Genomic DNA, 17,488 nt, shown 5'->3' with positions numbered 1-17,488 from the left:
TTTTTTTCGTGAAAATAGGGCCTTAAATTGAATTGAAGGTAACTTCAAGGTTTATTGCCAAATACTAATGACTTTGCCTTAAAGGCCATTGACGAACCATAAGCAAGTAACTGCCCCAATTGTCAGCTGTTTGCATTTTGTGAACCTTGTGCTAATGCTACTGTTGTAGCAAGTGAGAAACACCTAAGTGCGGAGGAAGAAAAAGGGTACCACGGAAATACATTTTTGAAGTATTTGAACATGAAAGTGAATGTCCTCGTCTGGAATATAATTTTGTCCATCTTCATACAGTATACAGAGCCGTCTGGATCTGAAAAAGAAACTAAGTTGCAAGCCTTTCAAATGGTACCTGGAAAATGTCTATCCAGAGTTAAGGTAAGGAAGAAAATGCACCTTTTTTGACTAATCACATTGAGTTCATGTTGACAACTTCCAGTGCATAACGTAGAAGTGGCGTGTTGGTGCTTGATAGGGCACCAGTAAGGGATAGAGTTCATCAGTGCATTTTATAGTAGTTTGTTGCATATTTATGTGGCTTTTTCCATAACACGTCATGCACAGGTGAAAAATTTGCTTTGTATGGATGGATGTCGGTTCACTGTATTTTAAATGAATTCAAAAACAGCTCTCTATAATGCAACCAACAATTTGTATTGGAAAGTAAACCATTTTACGGTCTGGTACTATTTTTGTATGTAATTTAACATTACTCCCTGACTCGATTCTGTGGTAATGTGTTCTACATTCTGTCATGGAATTTGATGGTTTGATTTGACTGGCAGATAGTTCCTGGTGCTGCTCTGAGCTGGAAGTGCTCCATGCTATTATGGTGTGTAGACTTCCACAATTTGGCAACGACTTAACACCCGCCACACCAGCCTTTCTTTTAACAACCCACTTGTGCGATAACCTATTCAAGCAGGAATTCTGTCGTTGTTTTATTTCTTTATTGGCATCAACAACACGGCAAGGAGCATTTGATAAGTTAATGACCAGGATCGCGCAAGTCTTTATTGTGGCCCATGAGTCGGCGGTACTTTCTATTGAATTCTAACCATCCAAGAGTTGCATGGAGGTTACGCCATGTGCAACTCGCTGCATTCTACTCACTGCTCGTGGTTCCAACCTCTGCATCATTTTTCAGCTCAACTCCATTTCAACAGAGCCCTCGGGCTGTTTCTGAATGGCCATACTGTTAGGTGGGCGCTAGCACGGTTGCATCATCATGCAACATGTTTTTTGTCACTGCGGAGCCACAATTTTGGTTTGGGAAATCTACTTCAGCTGTCATTCATTTTTGACATCACTACGCCTGTTGAGTGACCTACACGCTTTTTGTACTTACAACAAATCAACATGCATACATGTCATTGGAATTTTGTTTGCGTGTATACACACTATCTGTTTGGGTTAGCAGATTGTCAGTGACAATAGCAACACGCACATTTACTTTGGTTGAGATCCTCTATGCATTTTCAGTGACAAGCACAATGTTTGCCACTACTGCGTGTAAAAAAAAGGGGTCTAACAACACAGGGTCTGGCTCTAATATGCAAGACTGAGCCTCTAATCAAAATCCAACATCAACATTGCCTGTACTGATCCTTATTCTGAGAAACAAATCATTAAGGGGACAACAACCAAATGTCAACCTCCTCGAAAATTATTTAAACAAATATTTTTTTTTAAATTCAAGAATCATTTTGTTTTTCAGGTGTATCATATATCATAGTTCCACAATTTTTAACATTATTCTTTCATAATCTTTTATTTGGTTACCACTTGTATTGCAACCATAAAAAGTACATAAAAATGACAATGAGTTAATAAAAAGAAAATTCAAAACAAAAAGTAAAATTTCCACAATACATAAAGAATCAAACGATATTACTGACGGAATCAGAATCAAAAAATAAATTAAGATTGATTAAATAAAATATACTACGAGAACAAATATAAAACTTGAAGATAACAGTTGCATACGTAAGAATAAAATATGTGAGCATGTAAAAAGATTAACCAAGAGCACGACGGTTCGTAATACAAGCTTTTAAAAAAGTAACTATGCACTTTGCAAAGCATTCTGAGTCCAGGAGCTGTAGAGACATAAATGCTGGGTGACACGACCTTAGTCCAATTAAACGGAGGAGTGGTAGAATCCAGGACTTTCGTGGTAACTTATAGAATTTGCAAAAGAAGATAGTGTGGATTGTTGACTGGGGGGGGATACACCGTCACAAGGGCAGTTCGTGATGGCATTCGACCAGCTCTGTGTTTGTGGAAAAGAAACCAAACGAAAGAAAGAGTTGAAGCGAAACCTTGTCAAAAGATATTTCTCGTGGTTGGACAGGTGAAACGATGGGTACGGTTGCATGCCTATATCAGTCTGGACTGCGCGGATTTGGGAATTGGAGGATTTTAAGATCTCAATTGAGCCACGAAGTTCTCTTAGGTGTCCCAAACACATCCTCTTTAGCGCCTTTCTCGAGATATCCTCCATACTAGGTGGGTCCTCGAAGAAGGAGCTGCGACCGAGGTCTCTAAAGAAGTTCCCCACATAAACTAGCCATGGAATTTTTTGCCAGTTTGTTAAGTCCATACAGTCCATGATCAAAGAGCGCGTTAGATGGCACTTGACTTTTGTCCATATACGGTGCCATAAAAGAATAGGTTGGCAACGAATAGTGTCAATAACATAGTCCATACCTAGCTCATTATGGGATGCATATGTTGGCGCCAACAAATACTTGACAAACCCGTTCTCTATCATCTGGATTGGATCTATTGGACCATATCCCCAAACTCCCGCGCCATAGGTGGCTACGCTGTGACACTTTGCGTAGTAAATCTTAAGCAGTTCCGTGGGAGCTGGTTTACCGAGTTTCCTGGAAAAGGAGACCAGGGCCGTTGTTGCTCGCTGGAAGAGAAGTTTTCTGCTGGCCATGGCCTGTCTCCAACTTAGAGTGTCGTCCACCAGTATACCTAGATACGGGTAGACGGATGTTTTTTCCAGCCTTGTTTTCTCAACAAAAATTGGTTTGGGATTCTTGACCTTGGGGCCAATGTGCATAACAAAAGTGTTTTTTATGTTGACTTTAAGGCCAAGAGAGCGCATAAAAGAACAATATTTATTAAGTTGTTTTTGCAGTTGGATCAATGTTATGGCAAAAATGACCGAGTCATCTGCGTATAGCAGTGTTGGAAATGGGCGGTGATTAATCTGAGGTAGATCCTGGCTCCCTTCTAGCATGGCCACCTCAAGGCCGTTGGTGTAAAGATTAAACAAGAAGGGAGCCAGTACGCAGCCCTCCCTGACCCCTTTTGTGATGGAAAAAGATGGGGACAGGTCGCCGTTAACCCCAAATCTGACACACGCCGTTGCATCGGAGTAGAGTTCTCGGAGGAAAACAATGAGGGCTGGGTCCACCCCAAGGTCCCTAAGGATTGCCCATAGTTTGGAAAGCAGGACGCAGTCGAAAGCTGCACTGAGGTCTACATACACGAGAAAGATGTTACTCCTTTTGGCTCCCACATACTTCCCAATCAGGAGGGCAAGGTTCAAGGCCTGCTCTACGGTCCCAAGACCCTCCTGGAATCCGTATTGCAGGTCGGTCATGATGTTATTGGTTTGGGCCCAGGCTTGAAGTCGTGCCAAAACCACCCGACCCGCAACTTTACCCATGGAGTCCAGGAGGGAGATAGGCCTGTAGCAGGCGGGATCGTTACGGTTGCCCTTCTTGAAAATAGGGAGCAAAATGGATGTCGATCATGATTCTATCAGCCCGGTTGTTGTTGCTGCCGCCAAGACCTGGGTAAGGAGTGGAGACCACAGGTCAAAGTTATGTAGAAAAAAGTCCAGCGGGACACCGTCAGGCCCAGGTGCCTTGCCGGATTTTGACGCTTTAAGGGCTTTGGCGACCTCTGCATGGTCGAAGTAGATGTTAATCGGGAAGCTACTACTCCCCGGCTTACTTCCTCCACGCCGGTCCTCCCCGAGAGGCTCAGGTTGACAGTCCCCAAAAATTTTTGAGAAGTGGGTGACCCATTCAGCTGCTGACACTGCGACATCTAAATGCTGCCCCGTCGATGAGTCAGCCAGAAAGGAAGATCTAATAACACGACAAAAAAGGACACTGTCTTTATTATGACAGCTGTCGTGTAGTTGTGACCAGAGGTTTTGCTTAATTTCCCTCCTGTGTTCCACGCTGGCTACGTTGTAACGTTTCCTTAGGTTGGAAATTTCCAAAGTGTCCCTCGTAGTTCGGCGGAGGGCTGCCTTTAGATTGGAGAGTGCCTTACGGCACTGCAGGTTAAACCATCTTTCAATTGTACACTTTGTATTTTTGTGTTTGCCTATGAGCTCCTCTCTGATTACCGCCAAGATCTTCTGGAAACTAGCCATGATTGTTTGGGGGGTAGAATCTGGTGCTAAGCAGTCAAGAACCCAGGGTCTGGCGTTTGCAAGAACCCTCCCGGTGATTACGGCTGGATCTATCTCTGCCCATTTAACGGAGTAGCCATTCACCTTATTCAAAGTTAATGAATTTTGTGTTAACAAACTGGTGATGTTAGATTGTAAGGAAACTTTTTTTGGCACAACTACGACGCTAATGGGGAAAATGGTCACTACTGACATCAGACCTGGTTCGAAAATTTGCCACTTGACCCTTCATACTCTGGGAGGACATGATGTAATCGATGGTACTTGACAGCCCCCTACCATTAAAAAAGTTGGTGAAAAGTCAATTGAAGGATCTACAAGATCATTGGCGAAATCAAGCTCTAATGAAAAGAGGCACTCATTTAGACTATTTCCGCAGATAGTGTATGCAAAGTGAGACAATGGACTGCCATGCTCATCCAGTAGGCCACAGTTTCCATTTTTATAATTAGTGCACAGTGGGAGATTAAAATCGCCACCCCAGACCACATATACTGGGGTTGTCGAAAGCTTATTGCGCTGAGTTATTAAAAAAGTGGTAATTTCATTGAGGATATTTATACAATCCATTGTTTCAAGATTATTATAAAAGTTAACCAAGAAGTAGGTACTATTATTATTAAAAGTTAATTGTAAAATTTGATAGCTCGGCACTTCTTTAGACCTACATATCGTTGTGGGAGACAGAGTATTAGCAACATAAACTACCAGTCCACCCTTTGGTCTACCCGAGACACCCTGACTAGCTGATATGTGGAATGTTTTGTAACCCACTAGATGATAGGGAGTAGTTAACCACGTTTCTTGAAGGCAGACTATCTGATGCTCATTTACCGTGTCTAACCACGGCTGCAGAGTCATTTTTGTACGTAAACCTGCAACATTCCAATACAAGATTGAAAAGCTCAGGTTAGTAGTAAGCAGAAGTTCATTTGGCTGAGGAGGTAAGGTTTCAACTGACGAGAGGTCGGGTGCACGCATGAGCGTACACACCGAAGAGACCACAGTCTCTATCCTGTGGTCAGAGTCCTTGATCTGGTGGAAGTTAAGGGCGTTTGTACAGATAGAGACCACCGGGGATCTATCCACCATTGTATTGGAATAGGCAGGAGAAGTATCTAACGCAGTTCTGACCTCGTTAGCATTTAGTGTAGTCTGGATTAATTGTAAAATAGTATGGCCTTCAGTCGGGTCTAATTGTGTTCCAGGACTGGATAGAACGCCAGAAACTCTAGGGACCTGGTTTATGCTATCTGGGTTTGCTAACGGTCAATCAACCATTTCCAGACAATCATAGCGATTTCTGGTTGGAAAACCCTGCCATCCCTCCTTAGGAAAGTGAACTCTGCTTGGATGCCAAGACTGAGCCTGCCACTCCCTGCTCCTGTTTCTATATCTATTACCCACATGATTCCAGGTCCCTTCTGGGGCTTGTTGCCAATTTGAAGTAGGGAAATATTGATAGCTATTCACTGGGGGGTAAAAGAAGGAGAGACGTTGAGCATCAATTCCCCCCTTTTTTTCCAGTGATGGCCAGGAACAAATATAGTCAACTGTAGTTGGATCGTCACAGTTTACTATAATACAGTCACCTTGTATTGTTTTACGTTTGTCCCCGATCCATGTTACTCTGCGGACTGTAGAGATTCTACTTGAGTAACGGGGCTGTAGGGGCCTGTTTAGGCAAAGCCACTGCAAAACCTTGTTTTGAAGAGACCAAGATGGTTCATCTGTACCATCGGATAGCTCTGGGACCCCAGTGAGAATAACCGTATAGGGGGACGCCTCCGGTGGAAGATGAATGGGGCGCCTAGGCCGCGCTCCCTTTTTTACCTCCCCCGAGGGATTTAATCCCGGCGTTTTAGGTGTAAAAGGTGTCTGATTTTTATTGGCTACTTGGGCAGGACCTTTCACCAGTCCTGAGGGGGCCTGGGACGGGACAGTGGCCGTACTAAGCAAAGCCAAGCCCACGCCAGGAATTGACTGGGAAGAAGCAGATGGTGTATTGGGCTTAGGCTGCGTGGTAGAAGCCTTAGCAGCTTTGGTCGGCATACCTCGGGGACCTGGTTGTGCCGATTGAGGAGCTATATTTGGAGGTTTAGGTTCCCCCCCGCCCCCCTGTTTTGTTTGAACTAGACTGGACTGACTGGGTGGCGTAGCAGAAAGTATCGCTATCTGTTTTTCGAGGTGCATTAAACTGCGTTCCAGAGGTTTTAAGTGGTGCATAAGAAGCTCCCTGATGCTGACTAATAGGTATGGGGTGGTGTTGCAAGTCCTACAAGAACCCCCCGCCTGGCCCATGATGGAAGGATTATCTGGCAAGTCAACTAAATTAATAACAGGACAGTTGATAACCTTTGGATCACTCAGGCTAGAATGGACAGGCTTCCCCCCCCCCCCCCCGGTCTCTGAAGGGGCACCAGATTTGGCTAGACTAGCGTTTTTCTTGCCTTTCCCCCGTTTTGGAACAGCGCCCTCCCTAGCCCCATGAGACTGGTTGACTGATGCTGTCTCTTGCGATTGGCATAACTGTAAGTCTGGGGTGATTTCAAGGTCCTCTGACACATGGGAATCTAACGAAGGCTGGGTGGCTGAGAGATCCACCGTACAAGGGACGGTATGGATTTCTACTTCAGTTTTAGATGGTATCAACAAAGGGATATTGGGACCTTGCTGGATAGGTGATACCGCTGAAGCCAGGAGGCCCATGGAAGAGCGTCTCGCGTTCGCAAGGTCTTGGGATACCCTTCGCTCCAGCAGAGAGATACTCTGATCGATTGCCTCGTTAGTTCGAGAGATGAATTGGTCGATCGGACCTGTAATCTGGGCGACGCTCATTGCAGTTTTACTCCTGCTCTCTCTGGTCATGGTGGCCTAGCCTAAGGTTTACACTATATTCCGTAGAGACCTAGGAGATAGTTCTTAATATAGGTCCAGCTGTGATTTATACAGTACTTGTTGGCTGGAGGGAGGATGTTCCTAGGATAAATAGAACAATTTACCTTGTGATGAACTAAAGGGAGGTTGCCCGGTCCGGTCTTACCGGTCACTAACGGGCAACAACGGGCCCGCCCTTGGCCCGGGCTTCGCCCGGCGTCCCGCGAGACGGGGCTAGTGACGCTTTTATGCGCCTCCTGGCGCTGGGTGATGCTGCTCGGGACCTCAAGGGCTGCCGGGAGTTGTAGGCAGCCCCTCGCCACACTCCACACGGCGGCCCGGCTCGAGATGGTAACAGAGCAGCTGGGCGGCGGGAGACAGGCGGGAGGACCGGAGGGTCTCTGGAGCAGGTCAGTTTTCAACAGCGTTTTCACAGGGTCAACTGGTTGGAGTGCCAAAAAGGGAAGCCCTTTTTAACATTATACCACAAGACCAAAAAACATTTGACCAAACAACACTACTTTCAGGCACATGCATCAATATTGCATTTTGAGATTCCTTAATTGCGAAAAATAAGGAATCGCAATTAAGGAATTGCAAACTGCAATGCATCAAGAAATCGCTATAAAAATAGCGATTTCTTAAAATTCCTTAATTGCGATTCTCTAATTCAGAATCGCAATTAAGGAATACTTTCCCATCCATTCCTATAGGCATAGAGGCCCATAGGAATGAATGGAAAGACATTCTTAATTTGCAATTCACCATTGAAAATTCGCAAATTAAGAATGCAATTTCAAGGGTGCAGGGGTGTCCAAAGGACACCCTGTTGCACCCCTGAAATCTGCTTAGGAGTACATTTTGCACACCCACATGCCCCAAGGGCATGTGTGTGTGTAAAATGGAACTTTGAAAAATGCACTTTAGTGCATTTTTCAAAGTTTTCGCAAATTACCATGAAGGTCAACTTCATGGTAATTTACTCTCCTTATTTGCGAATTCGCAAATTTTTAAAGTTTGATGCATTGCATTTAAGGAAGCTCAATTTGAGTTTCCTTAAATGCAATCGCAATTTAAGAAATAGCAATTTTGCGATTTCCTAAATTGTGTAAATTACTAAAATGAATTTTGCGATTTGCACCGTTTGCGAATGCAATTTCCTTTGATGCCTCGTGTCCGGACCAATTTCCTTTATTTTGGAACTGGTTTCTCCAAATCTCTTTAACACGTCCGGGCTTAGTCGTGGTCGAGATGCGTTCCCTGATCTTCTGCTTTGGTTATTTTTGAAATTCCGGAATTGGTCCAGCCACGAGGCCGTCCAGATCCTACATTGCAAAGAATTCAGCACAAAGATCAAAGGATGCTCCAGATCATGGAATAAAGATACTCCATACCCATCCCTTCCCCTGGACATGCGACCCACACCACAGCTCCCCCCATTGGACCACATGTCCATACTCCATGGAGAAGTTCAGAGTCTCTTAGACAAGGGATTAATGGAACGGGTCACAGCTTTGGAGATCAGGACTGGTTCCTACTCCTGTTATTTTCGGGTGGTGAAGAAGCATGGGGACCTTATCCCTATCCTAGAACTTTGCCTTCTAATCTTTTTCTGCCAGAAGGGCAAGTTCAACATGTTCACCCAGGCCAATGTTCTGTCTTGATCCAGCACACTGGATGGTAGCTCTGTACCGGTAGGACATGTACTTTTGCATCCCCATCCTGCAGTCCAGCAGGCATTACCTGCAGTTTCAGGTAGGCCAGGAGCATTTTCAGTTCTCTGTGCTCCCCTTTGGTCTTACCAGTTCAATCACGGGTGCTCACAAAGGGGATGATAGTGGTTGAGAATAGCATTCTACCCTTACCTCAACAGTTGGTTACTGAAGGCAGAGTCTCCTCAAACAGTTGTAAGCCTCCTCCATGTGATCATTTGACATCACTAGGATTTTCCATGAACATGCCAACGTCAGACCTGACTCCTTCACAATGAGCCCCCTTCAATTTGGCCCAGCCATTCCTTCACCCCAACGAGTTCAGGACGTTTGGGCCATGATCCCAATGTTTGCCCTGGGTCTTAGTGCAAAGGGCTCTGAGGCTTTTGGACTTCCTGTCCTCTTGCAAACCTCTTGTGGACCACACCTACTGACACATACAGACTGCAGTGATATTTGAAGTCTCAACGGGCTCAGCACATAGGGGCCTATCAGAGTTCATCCAGGTGTTGAAAGAGACTGCAAAAGATCTGCGTTGGTTGCTGCTCGTCCATGGTTGGATGGTGGCAGATCCCCCTCCCTGCCCCACCTAGAGCTAACAATCATAATTATGCATCCTTGCAGGGCTAGGGAGGTCACCTGGAGAGGTCGGGAACAGAGGACTCTCCTCCAACGGAGACTCGCCTCCAAATCAGCTTGTTGGAGTTGTGTCCAATTCACTTGGCACAAAAGTATTCCTTCCAACTATCAAGGTTTAACGGGTACAAGTATTTACTAACAATGCAACAACATGTGTTTTTTCTACCAAACTAAGCAACATGCAGTTGTGGGTTCTGTGCTAGGAGGATGTGCGTCTGTGGAAGTGACAGAAAGCTCAGGGCATCTCTGTGGTTGCCCAACACCTGGTGGGATCTTTAAGCACCAGGGCAGACAAACATAGCCACCATTGCCTAATGGATACTGAATGGCAGTTGCACCTGGAAGTGGCACAGGGCATATTTCACCAATGGGGAGAACCCTGGCTTGATATATTCACCACCCCAGGAAATGCTCTGTGTCCACACTTTTAGGTGTTGAGGTTTGCAGGGCAGTCTTTCCGCTGAAATGCCTTTTGCTAGGGTTGGGACTCCTGCATGCCTTTCTACCACTTCCACTTCTGCCCAGAGTGCTGGGAAGGATCAGGAAAGATTGGGCCCAACTCATCCAAGTGATCTTGGAGTGGGTAAATAGAGTTTGATACTGGGAACTTCTGGCCTGGAGCACATCCTCCATTTGGTTGCTACTTGTCGCAGCAGAAAGGTAAAGTCCTCCACCCGAGCCTGCACAGCCTACTCCTTCATTTGAGGAGATAACAAGGTGAAAGTTGACAACCTTTCTCCGAAGTGATTGGCGTCATCTTGGCAGCCAGCTGTCCATATACCAAGTATTTTATTTTGTTTGTGTTTATCCCAGCAAAGGCTTGTTTAGGCAACATCGTTGACCACCATTTGGTGGTATGCCCATCCCCTGTGTGATGTTAACGGCACCCTGGATGTTCATGTGCGCAGACGCCATTTTCAGATGTTTTTTTTCCACCATTGGGTCTGGAAGCAACAAAGGAGCTCCAAAAGGTTTTTTTTTAAATGTGAGTTTTTTGGGGGGAAGAATATAGAGTGATTTGAAGACTGCGAAAGAGACAACGACAAGAGAGATGGGGACTCATCTCTCTACCTTCCGATGGGAGACTTTACGGGTACCAGTCAAGTGGTTGAAGAATGAGGGCAGGTAGGGGACATGCAAAATACCTCCTTTAAATTCAGTCCCAGCTGCCACCCCAAATTTGCACAGAGACCCCCACGAGCTATGCAACCTCTGTCTCCCGAAGGAACATCCAGGTGAGGACTGCAAGCCCTGTGTTGCGTTTTTACCAAAGACCCTTAAGGTTTCTGAAGACAGAGGCTGGAACACTGCACCAACATGTCCAGCACTCGGAGAACGCAGGTTCTACCCAAAGGTATCGCCCTGTCTAACGACAACATTCAGAAAGCCGAGACAGCTCATGGTGAAGGATCAGACATCAAAACATGCGCAACTGATGCTGAGAAGAAACAGGGGTGAAGAAAGGGACGAAGGATGCCCAAAACAAAGAATACGAGGTAATAAAGCCTCCAAAAGGCCCTGAACCTGACCACTCGGACAGTAAGCCCCTCAAGCTAGCCTCGGAGCCCAAACAATAGTTGACGAAGTTTAGCAGAAAACAAAGGAGCCGCACGGATCCCAAGCGAGGGATACTGATGAATCAGTCAAAGCCCTCAATGATTTCTTCTACTTAAGAGGGAGGGCGAAAAAAGATCAATGCTTCGGAGACAATCGAACCAGACGAGGAGAAGCCCGAAAGAAAGAAAAGAAGGCTTGAGGATGAAATGGCAGCACTTCTGCAAAGAAAGAAAGAGTTCAATTCCTTAAAGGATTTTCAGATCCCACTCAAGCCGTCGACATCCTTTGACAAAGAGGACACTCAGTCTGCTTTGGAGGCTCCAGCAGCACCAGATCCCCATGAAGAAGAACCAGAGGAGTTCTACGAACTCGAGGAGGCCGAAGAGGCAACAGGGTTTGACGAAGAGTTGTGGCACGATCTTGATGCTGAATCCCCCAAAGGAGGAGTGGACAACTACCCTTCGAGGGCATCACCACCAGACAACCTCTCCATGTACAACAACCTCATCAAAGGGCTGTTGAAGCATATGGAGTCTAGCTGAAGGAAGAGAAGGGAAACTCATGTTTTCTCCCTGAGACCTTAGGGAATGAGGCATTTCAGGAATCTGCCACTGCAAAGCCGGTAACTCCTAGATTAGAAAAAAAGTACAATTCATCTACTCAAGACCCGAAATACATTCAGGGAAACGCTCCTGCTAACTCTATCATTGTAAACAAATGATGGATAGAAAGCAGAACAATGTCATATATTCACCCCAGAACAGAGATCTAGGCCCAAATCCATCGTTTTTTTGCTCGCCATGCCATTCCAGTTTGGACCAAGCCATATGCAAATCAGTCTTGACCCTGTGCCCAATAGGAACAGTCCAGCCCAAACTGCTAGGCCAGGTCCTCCCCAGGCTAGACAGTTCCCACACAGAACAGGGTCAAGACTGATTTGCATATGGCTGGGTCCAAACTGGGGTGGTGTGGTGACCAAAAGAATGATGAATTTAACTGGGGGTGAATGTTTGCATTGTCGGGCATTCCCTCCATCAATTGTTTCTTTTGCATAACTCTATCATTGTAACAACTGCAAGATAGCAGAACAATGCACACACCTCCACAGGCCCACCAGCTGAAAAGGAGAGCTGGAGGCGTGACATGGTGGGGATAAAGATGGAGAGGGAGGTTGCAACCCAGTGGCGGATTGCCAACTCCAATGTACTGTTAAACAGGTGCTGCCACCAACAACGGGACGAGGTGGAGTACAAAAAAGGGGCAATGCAGTTATGCAAGCAGAGCAAAACATAGCCAACAGATGCCTGAAATCAGCCTTGGACGCTGCAGACACTGCCAGCAGTCAGATGTACACAGGCACAATGCTAAGACGACATACTTGGCTCAGGGTGCCAGGGTTCAAGCTAGAGGTACAGGAGATGCCCTGTGCGGCCAGGCGGTTAGCGAGTCTAAAGACAACTAATAAAGGACAACGAAACTGCTAAAACAATGGGGGCTCTACAATACAGAAGCTCAATTAGAAGGAGAGAAAATAAAGCTTGAAAGCCCCCTGGCAGACTTTGCCTTTCACATCGGGGCAGCAACCATAGACTGCTCACACCAAGCCTCACAGCAGACCATGTACCAACAGTGGCAACATCATCTACACAGCTCTTTTATGCATGAGAAAGAGGAAGTGGAGAAACTCCCCGAGGGGGAGGAGCAACAGGCAATTGACTTGCCCAACATTCCCTGCCCCCACATAACACCAATGGGAGGCAAAATAGGAAATTACGCACAGGAGTGGAAAAAAGGACCTCAGAAACATGGATTTTGAACGTGATACATCACAGATACTCCATTACTATCAATTAACCTTCTCAAATTCCCCCAAAAAAATAAAATATTTCAAGGAGAAGAGATCACACAACTAAGGAAAGAGGTGAAAGAACTCTTACATCAGAAAGTCATTGATAAGGTACCAACAAGGGAAACAAACAAATGAAACTATTCTTATTTTCTAGTCCCAAAACAGGATCTAACTCCGAGACCAATCCTAGACCTCAGATTCTTAAAGAAGTTCATTTGTACCTAACACTTCAGTACGACAACACTCCCAGGAGTTATGCCACTTCTAAGGAAAGGTGATTATATGGCAACCTTAGATCTAAAGAATGCTTATCTACACATCCCAATGAATCAAAAACACAAAAAGTACCCCATATTTGTATTAGACAAGGGGCACTACCAGTTCACAGTGCTGCCATTCAGCATAAAATAAGCACCATTGACCTTCACATAGTGCCTCCTGCAGTTGCAGCATACTTAAGAAGAAGGGTTATCCATGCATACCCATACTTGGACAACTGGCTAGTAAAGGCGAAATCAAAACAGAAATGCCATAAGGACATTCAAGCAGTCCTCTCCACATTGGAACATCTGGGTTTCTCTATAAACTACAACAATTTGTCACCACAACTAGAACAGGAAAATGAGTTTCTGGGAGTGATCCTAAACTCAAGGGCAACCCAAGCATACCCTGTCCCAAGGATGGTAAAGGTGTTCACAGAGCAATTTCACCTATACCAGAAGGGGCCATCTATGACACGATAGTCATGAAACTAATGGGCATGATGAATACTGCTTATAACACATGTGAGACTGCACATTCTACCTTTTCAAAAATGATTCTGCAACCAACAAATGGTCACATGCCATCTGGAATGGGGAAGATCTAGTGTTTGTCACAACAAAAGTACAAAAGGAAGCACAATGGTGGAAATCCAAAATTTTGACAATCGGGAGACCATTTAAGATACCAACTCCAACGGGGACCATCAAAACAGAGGCATCCCACAAGGTTTGTTGAGCACACACAGGCAACCTGAAGGTAGGGGGACAATAGACCAACACAGATACTATTTGGAGATGAATACTTTTTTCCTAGCCCTGAAAGCTAGGAAAAACATACCAAACACACATCACAGGTCAAACTGTACTAATACAAACAGATAACACAACAACGATGTTGTATCTCAACAAACAGGGAGGAATAAAATAATTCACCTTGAGCAAGCTAGCCCAAAATATGTAGCAATGGGGAGTACCAAGGAGGATCACACTGCAAAAAGTCCACCTACCAGGAAAAGATAACACAGAGGTGGACATACTAAGTAGACAAGTTAGCAGCTCCCACAATTGGAAACTAAAACTACTAGAGAAAGACCTGTTCGCAACCGCAAAATGCCAACACTTCGCTTCCAGGATTTAACACCACCAAACGGATGAGAACGTCCTATCAATTAATTGGTCAGGGAAATTTGCTTACGCCTTTCCTCAAATTCCCCTAATACTAAAGGTACTGTAGAAAGCCAGATAACCAGAGATGCACCACTTTGGGCCACAAAAACCTGGTACTCTGACCTACTAGAGATGTCCAGGGGACAAATGATAACAACCAGAGCAGAACAGGATCTTTTAACAATGCAGGAGGGGAGAGTGTACCACCTGAAGTCAGCAATACTCTGCCTTGCTCCTGAATATTTAGAATTTGGACACCTCTAACTGCTTTCCGGAACAATGGAAATCCTCAAGGAAGCAAGAAAGGCTTCTACACGAAAATGCTATGCAGCAAAATGGAAAAGATACATTCACTGGTGCACAAATACCAGATATATGGAGACAAAGACAAAAAAGGAAACACTGTTAACGTAGCTCACTGATCTGCTAGATACTGGTTTAACCTTTTCATCCTTAAAGGTATACTTGACACCAATAGTAGCCTATACCAGGGGCACTACATGTAACAGTTTCTTCACATACCCAGTGGTTAAAAGATTCCTTGAAGGAACTAAAAGAATTGCTCCACCAAGATCAGTTCCTGCACCATTGTGTAACTGAAATACCGTGCCTAAGCAGTTAATGAAAAATCCCTTTGAACGTATGCACAAAACCGATCTGAAATCACTAATGCTCAAGACAGTGTTTCTAATCGCAGTTATATCGCTACACAGAGTAAGCGAACTACAGGCACTAACAGTACAGGAACCATACCTACAAATTCAGAGGGAGAAGATGGTTCTCAGAACCAACCCACAGTTTCTGCCAAAGGCGGTAGCCCACTTTCATGTTAACCAAAGGATACATCTACCGTCTTTCTTCGAAGACAGCAAGAGTTCTACACACTTCAAATGGAAGGAAGGTTTAGTGTACTATCTTGAAGAAACTAAAAGGTTTCATTAAGGAAACTAGCTGTTTATCTCCTTCGCCAAGGACACCAAGGGTTCCAGAGTGACCAAGGGGGCAATCTCGAGATTGATTGTAGAAACAATACAGAATTGCTATTCTAGGGCAGGGATGACACTGCCCGCATGCCCAGGAGCCCACTCAAAACTGAAAAAGGGCTCAACACGGTCGTTCCTAGCAAACTTAGCAATGGATGCAATCTGCGCAGCAGCAACATGGACATCACACACCTTCGCAAAACATTGTGTGGTCATCCAAATGAACAAGGACTCACAGTTTGGATAAAAAGTACTACAACACCTGTTTGCGAAAACTTCCTCATCTCATCCCAGCCAAACCATGGAAAGAGATGCTGCTAAATAATCGAATGAACAGCATGTGAACCCAGAAATGGGTTTATGCTGCAGAACTCAATGGTTACTTATCAGTTGGAGTAGTTTTGCAGCTTGAAGAGTTTTCTGGATTCACATGCGATCCATCCACCTCGGTGGAAATTGGAGATAATGCAAATAGGTGGGGCAAGGTAGAGGAACCAAGATGTAGCATACAAGAAAAAAAGGAAATAAAGAATCCTAAGATGGTGATTACGAACATCTAGGGCGCCGTCTGATGTTTCACATGGGACGGGCATACCACCAAATGGTGGTCAACGATTTCCAAAAAGAAAGAAAAAAAAAGTGGGCAATTTAGGACCCAGTCAATAGATGGCGGAATAATGCACAGCTCTGAATCCAGAAAACTCTTCAAGCTGCAAAGTGAATCCTAAAGGTTTGTAACCATTTTGTTATTCTATTTGCCTGCTTAGCATCTAGACAGCATTCCTCATTGCCATACTATCGTCCAAACGAGTGAGTTAACTCCAGATATTGTCCATAGTTCCACAATACAAGTCCTACTTCCTGGATATATTGGTTCTCAGGACAACACGACATTCCTGCCAATGGTAGTCATACCTTCCCACAGAGCGATCCATCATATTGCTGGCTTTCTATGCTAAGTATCATCCCTCTAAATTTGAAGATTGGCTTCATCGCCTCGACCTTGCGAGGGTAGGTAGCTTCTATGTGGACCGAACAAGAAACTACTGACAAGATTAACAACTTTTTTTTGTCGGTTACTGTGGGTTTAAGAAAGGCAAAGCAGTGCAAAAGAGGACATCTCCAGATGGATTGTTACATGTATTAAGATCTGTTCTGGGCTACCCACGAAGCAGCCCCCAGAAGGCTTGCATGTTCATTCCACCAGGGTGAAGGCTGCTACCACTACACTGGTGCTCGCATACCAGTTTTGGACATTTGCCAGGCAGTGACATGGCCATCTCTCTACATGTATTTTGTTATGGAAGATGCACAGCTTAATTTAATGTTAGGGTAATCTTGAGTTTGAATGTTATTGATATTTAGTGGTGCTCAGCCTGGAGACGTCGAGGGTCCGACGACGCCGGAGAAATGATGCAAAACCGTGTGGCTAGAGGATCTCTAGTTACATCCCATGGTTGGCACTCATCAATGTTTGTCATTCCCTATTGAAAGGAAACGACTTTCATACATCGTTATGAAGTTAGTTTCTTTATTTTGTAGTTTTGGTTCAAAGTTCGTAAATGTAGAAATTAAATTCGATACATCATTTTGGATTTCATTTGCAAATCATAGCATAAATTTTCTCATTCAGGCACTGTCTTTTTTATGGGTCCAATGCATTTCGGGCATTTGCTTATATGCCCTTCGTCAGGGAATTGACACTAGAAAATGATAATAATGGCATAAATTAATCTAGGATCAAAATGTGCATATGTTTTCAAACATTAAAAAAACTTACAACATATCAACAACGTTGGTAATTAACCTAAACTACAAAATAAAGAAACTAACTTCATAACGATGTATGAAAGTCGTTTCCTTTCAATAGGGAATGACAAACATTGATGAGTGCCAACCATGGGATGTAACTAGACATCTCTCTACATGTTCACAAAACATTACTGCCTGGATATCCAAGTCTGGCGGGACGAGCACTTCGCCCGGTCAGTCGTACTGGA

General features: G+C 44.6%; 1 protein-coding gene across 1 annotated transcript in view; it reads left to right on the top strand.

Moving 5' to 3' along the window:
* GALNT2 (polypeptide N-acetylgalactosaminyltransferase 2) overlaps nt 1-17,488 on the top strand; it is an 810,495-nt gene that overhangs the window by 656,487 nt on the left and 136,520 nt on the right. The window contains exon 13 of the mRNA XM_086927129.1: nt 292-375. Within this exon, the coding sequence (XP_086783255.1) occupies nt 292-375 (84 nt within the window). The remainder of the gene's footprint in view (nt 1-291; nt 376-17,488) is intronic.

This window comes from Lissotriton vulgaris, chromosome 6 (assembly GCF_964263255.1).
Source record: "Lissotriton vulgaris chromosome 6, aLisVul1.2, whole genome shotgun sequence".
Taxonomy (NCBI): Eukaryota; Metazoa; Chordata; class Amphibia; order Caudata; family Salamandridae; genus Lissotriton; species Lissotriton vulgaris.
This window is presented reverse-complemented; position numbering and strand designations above follow the sequence as displayed.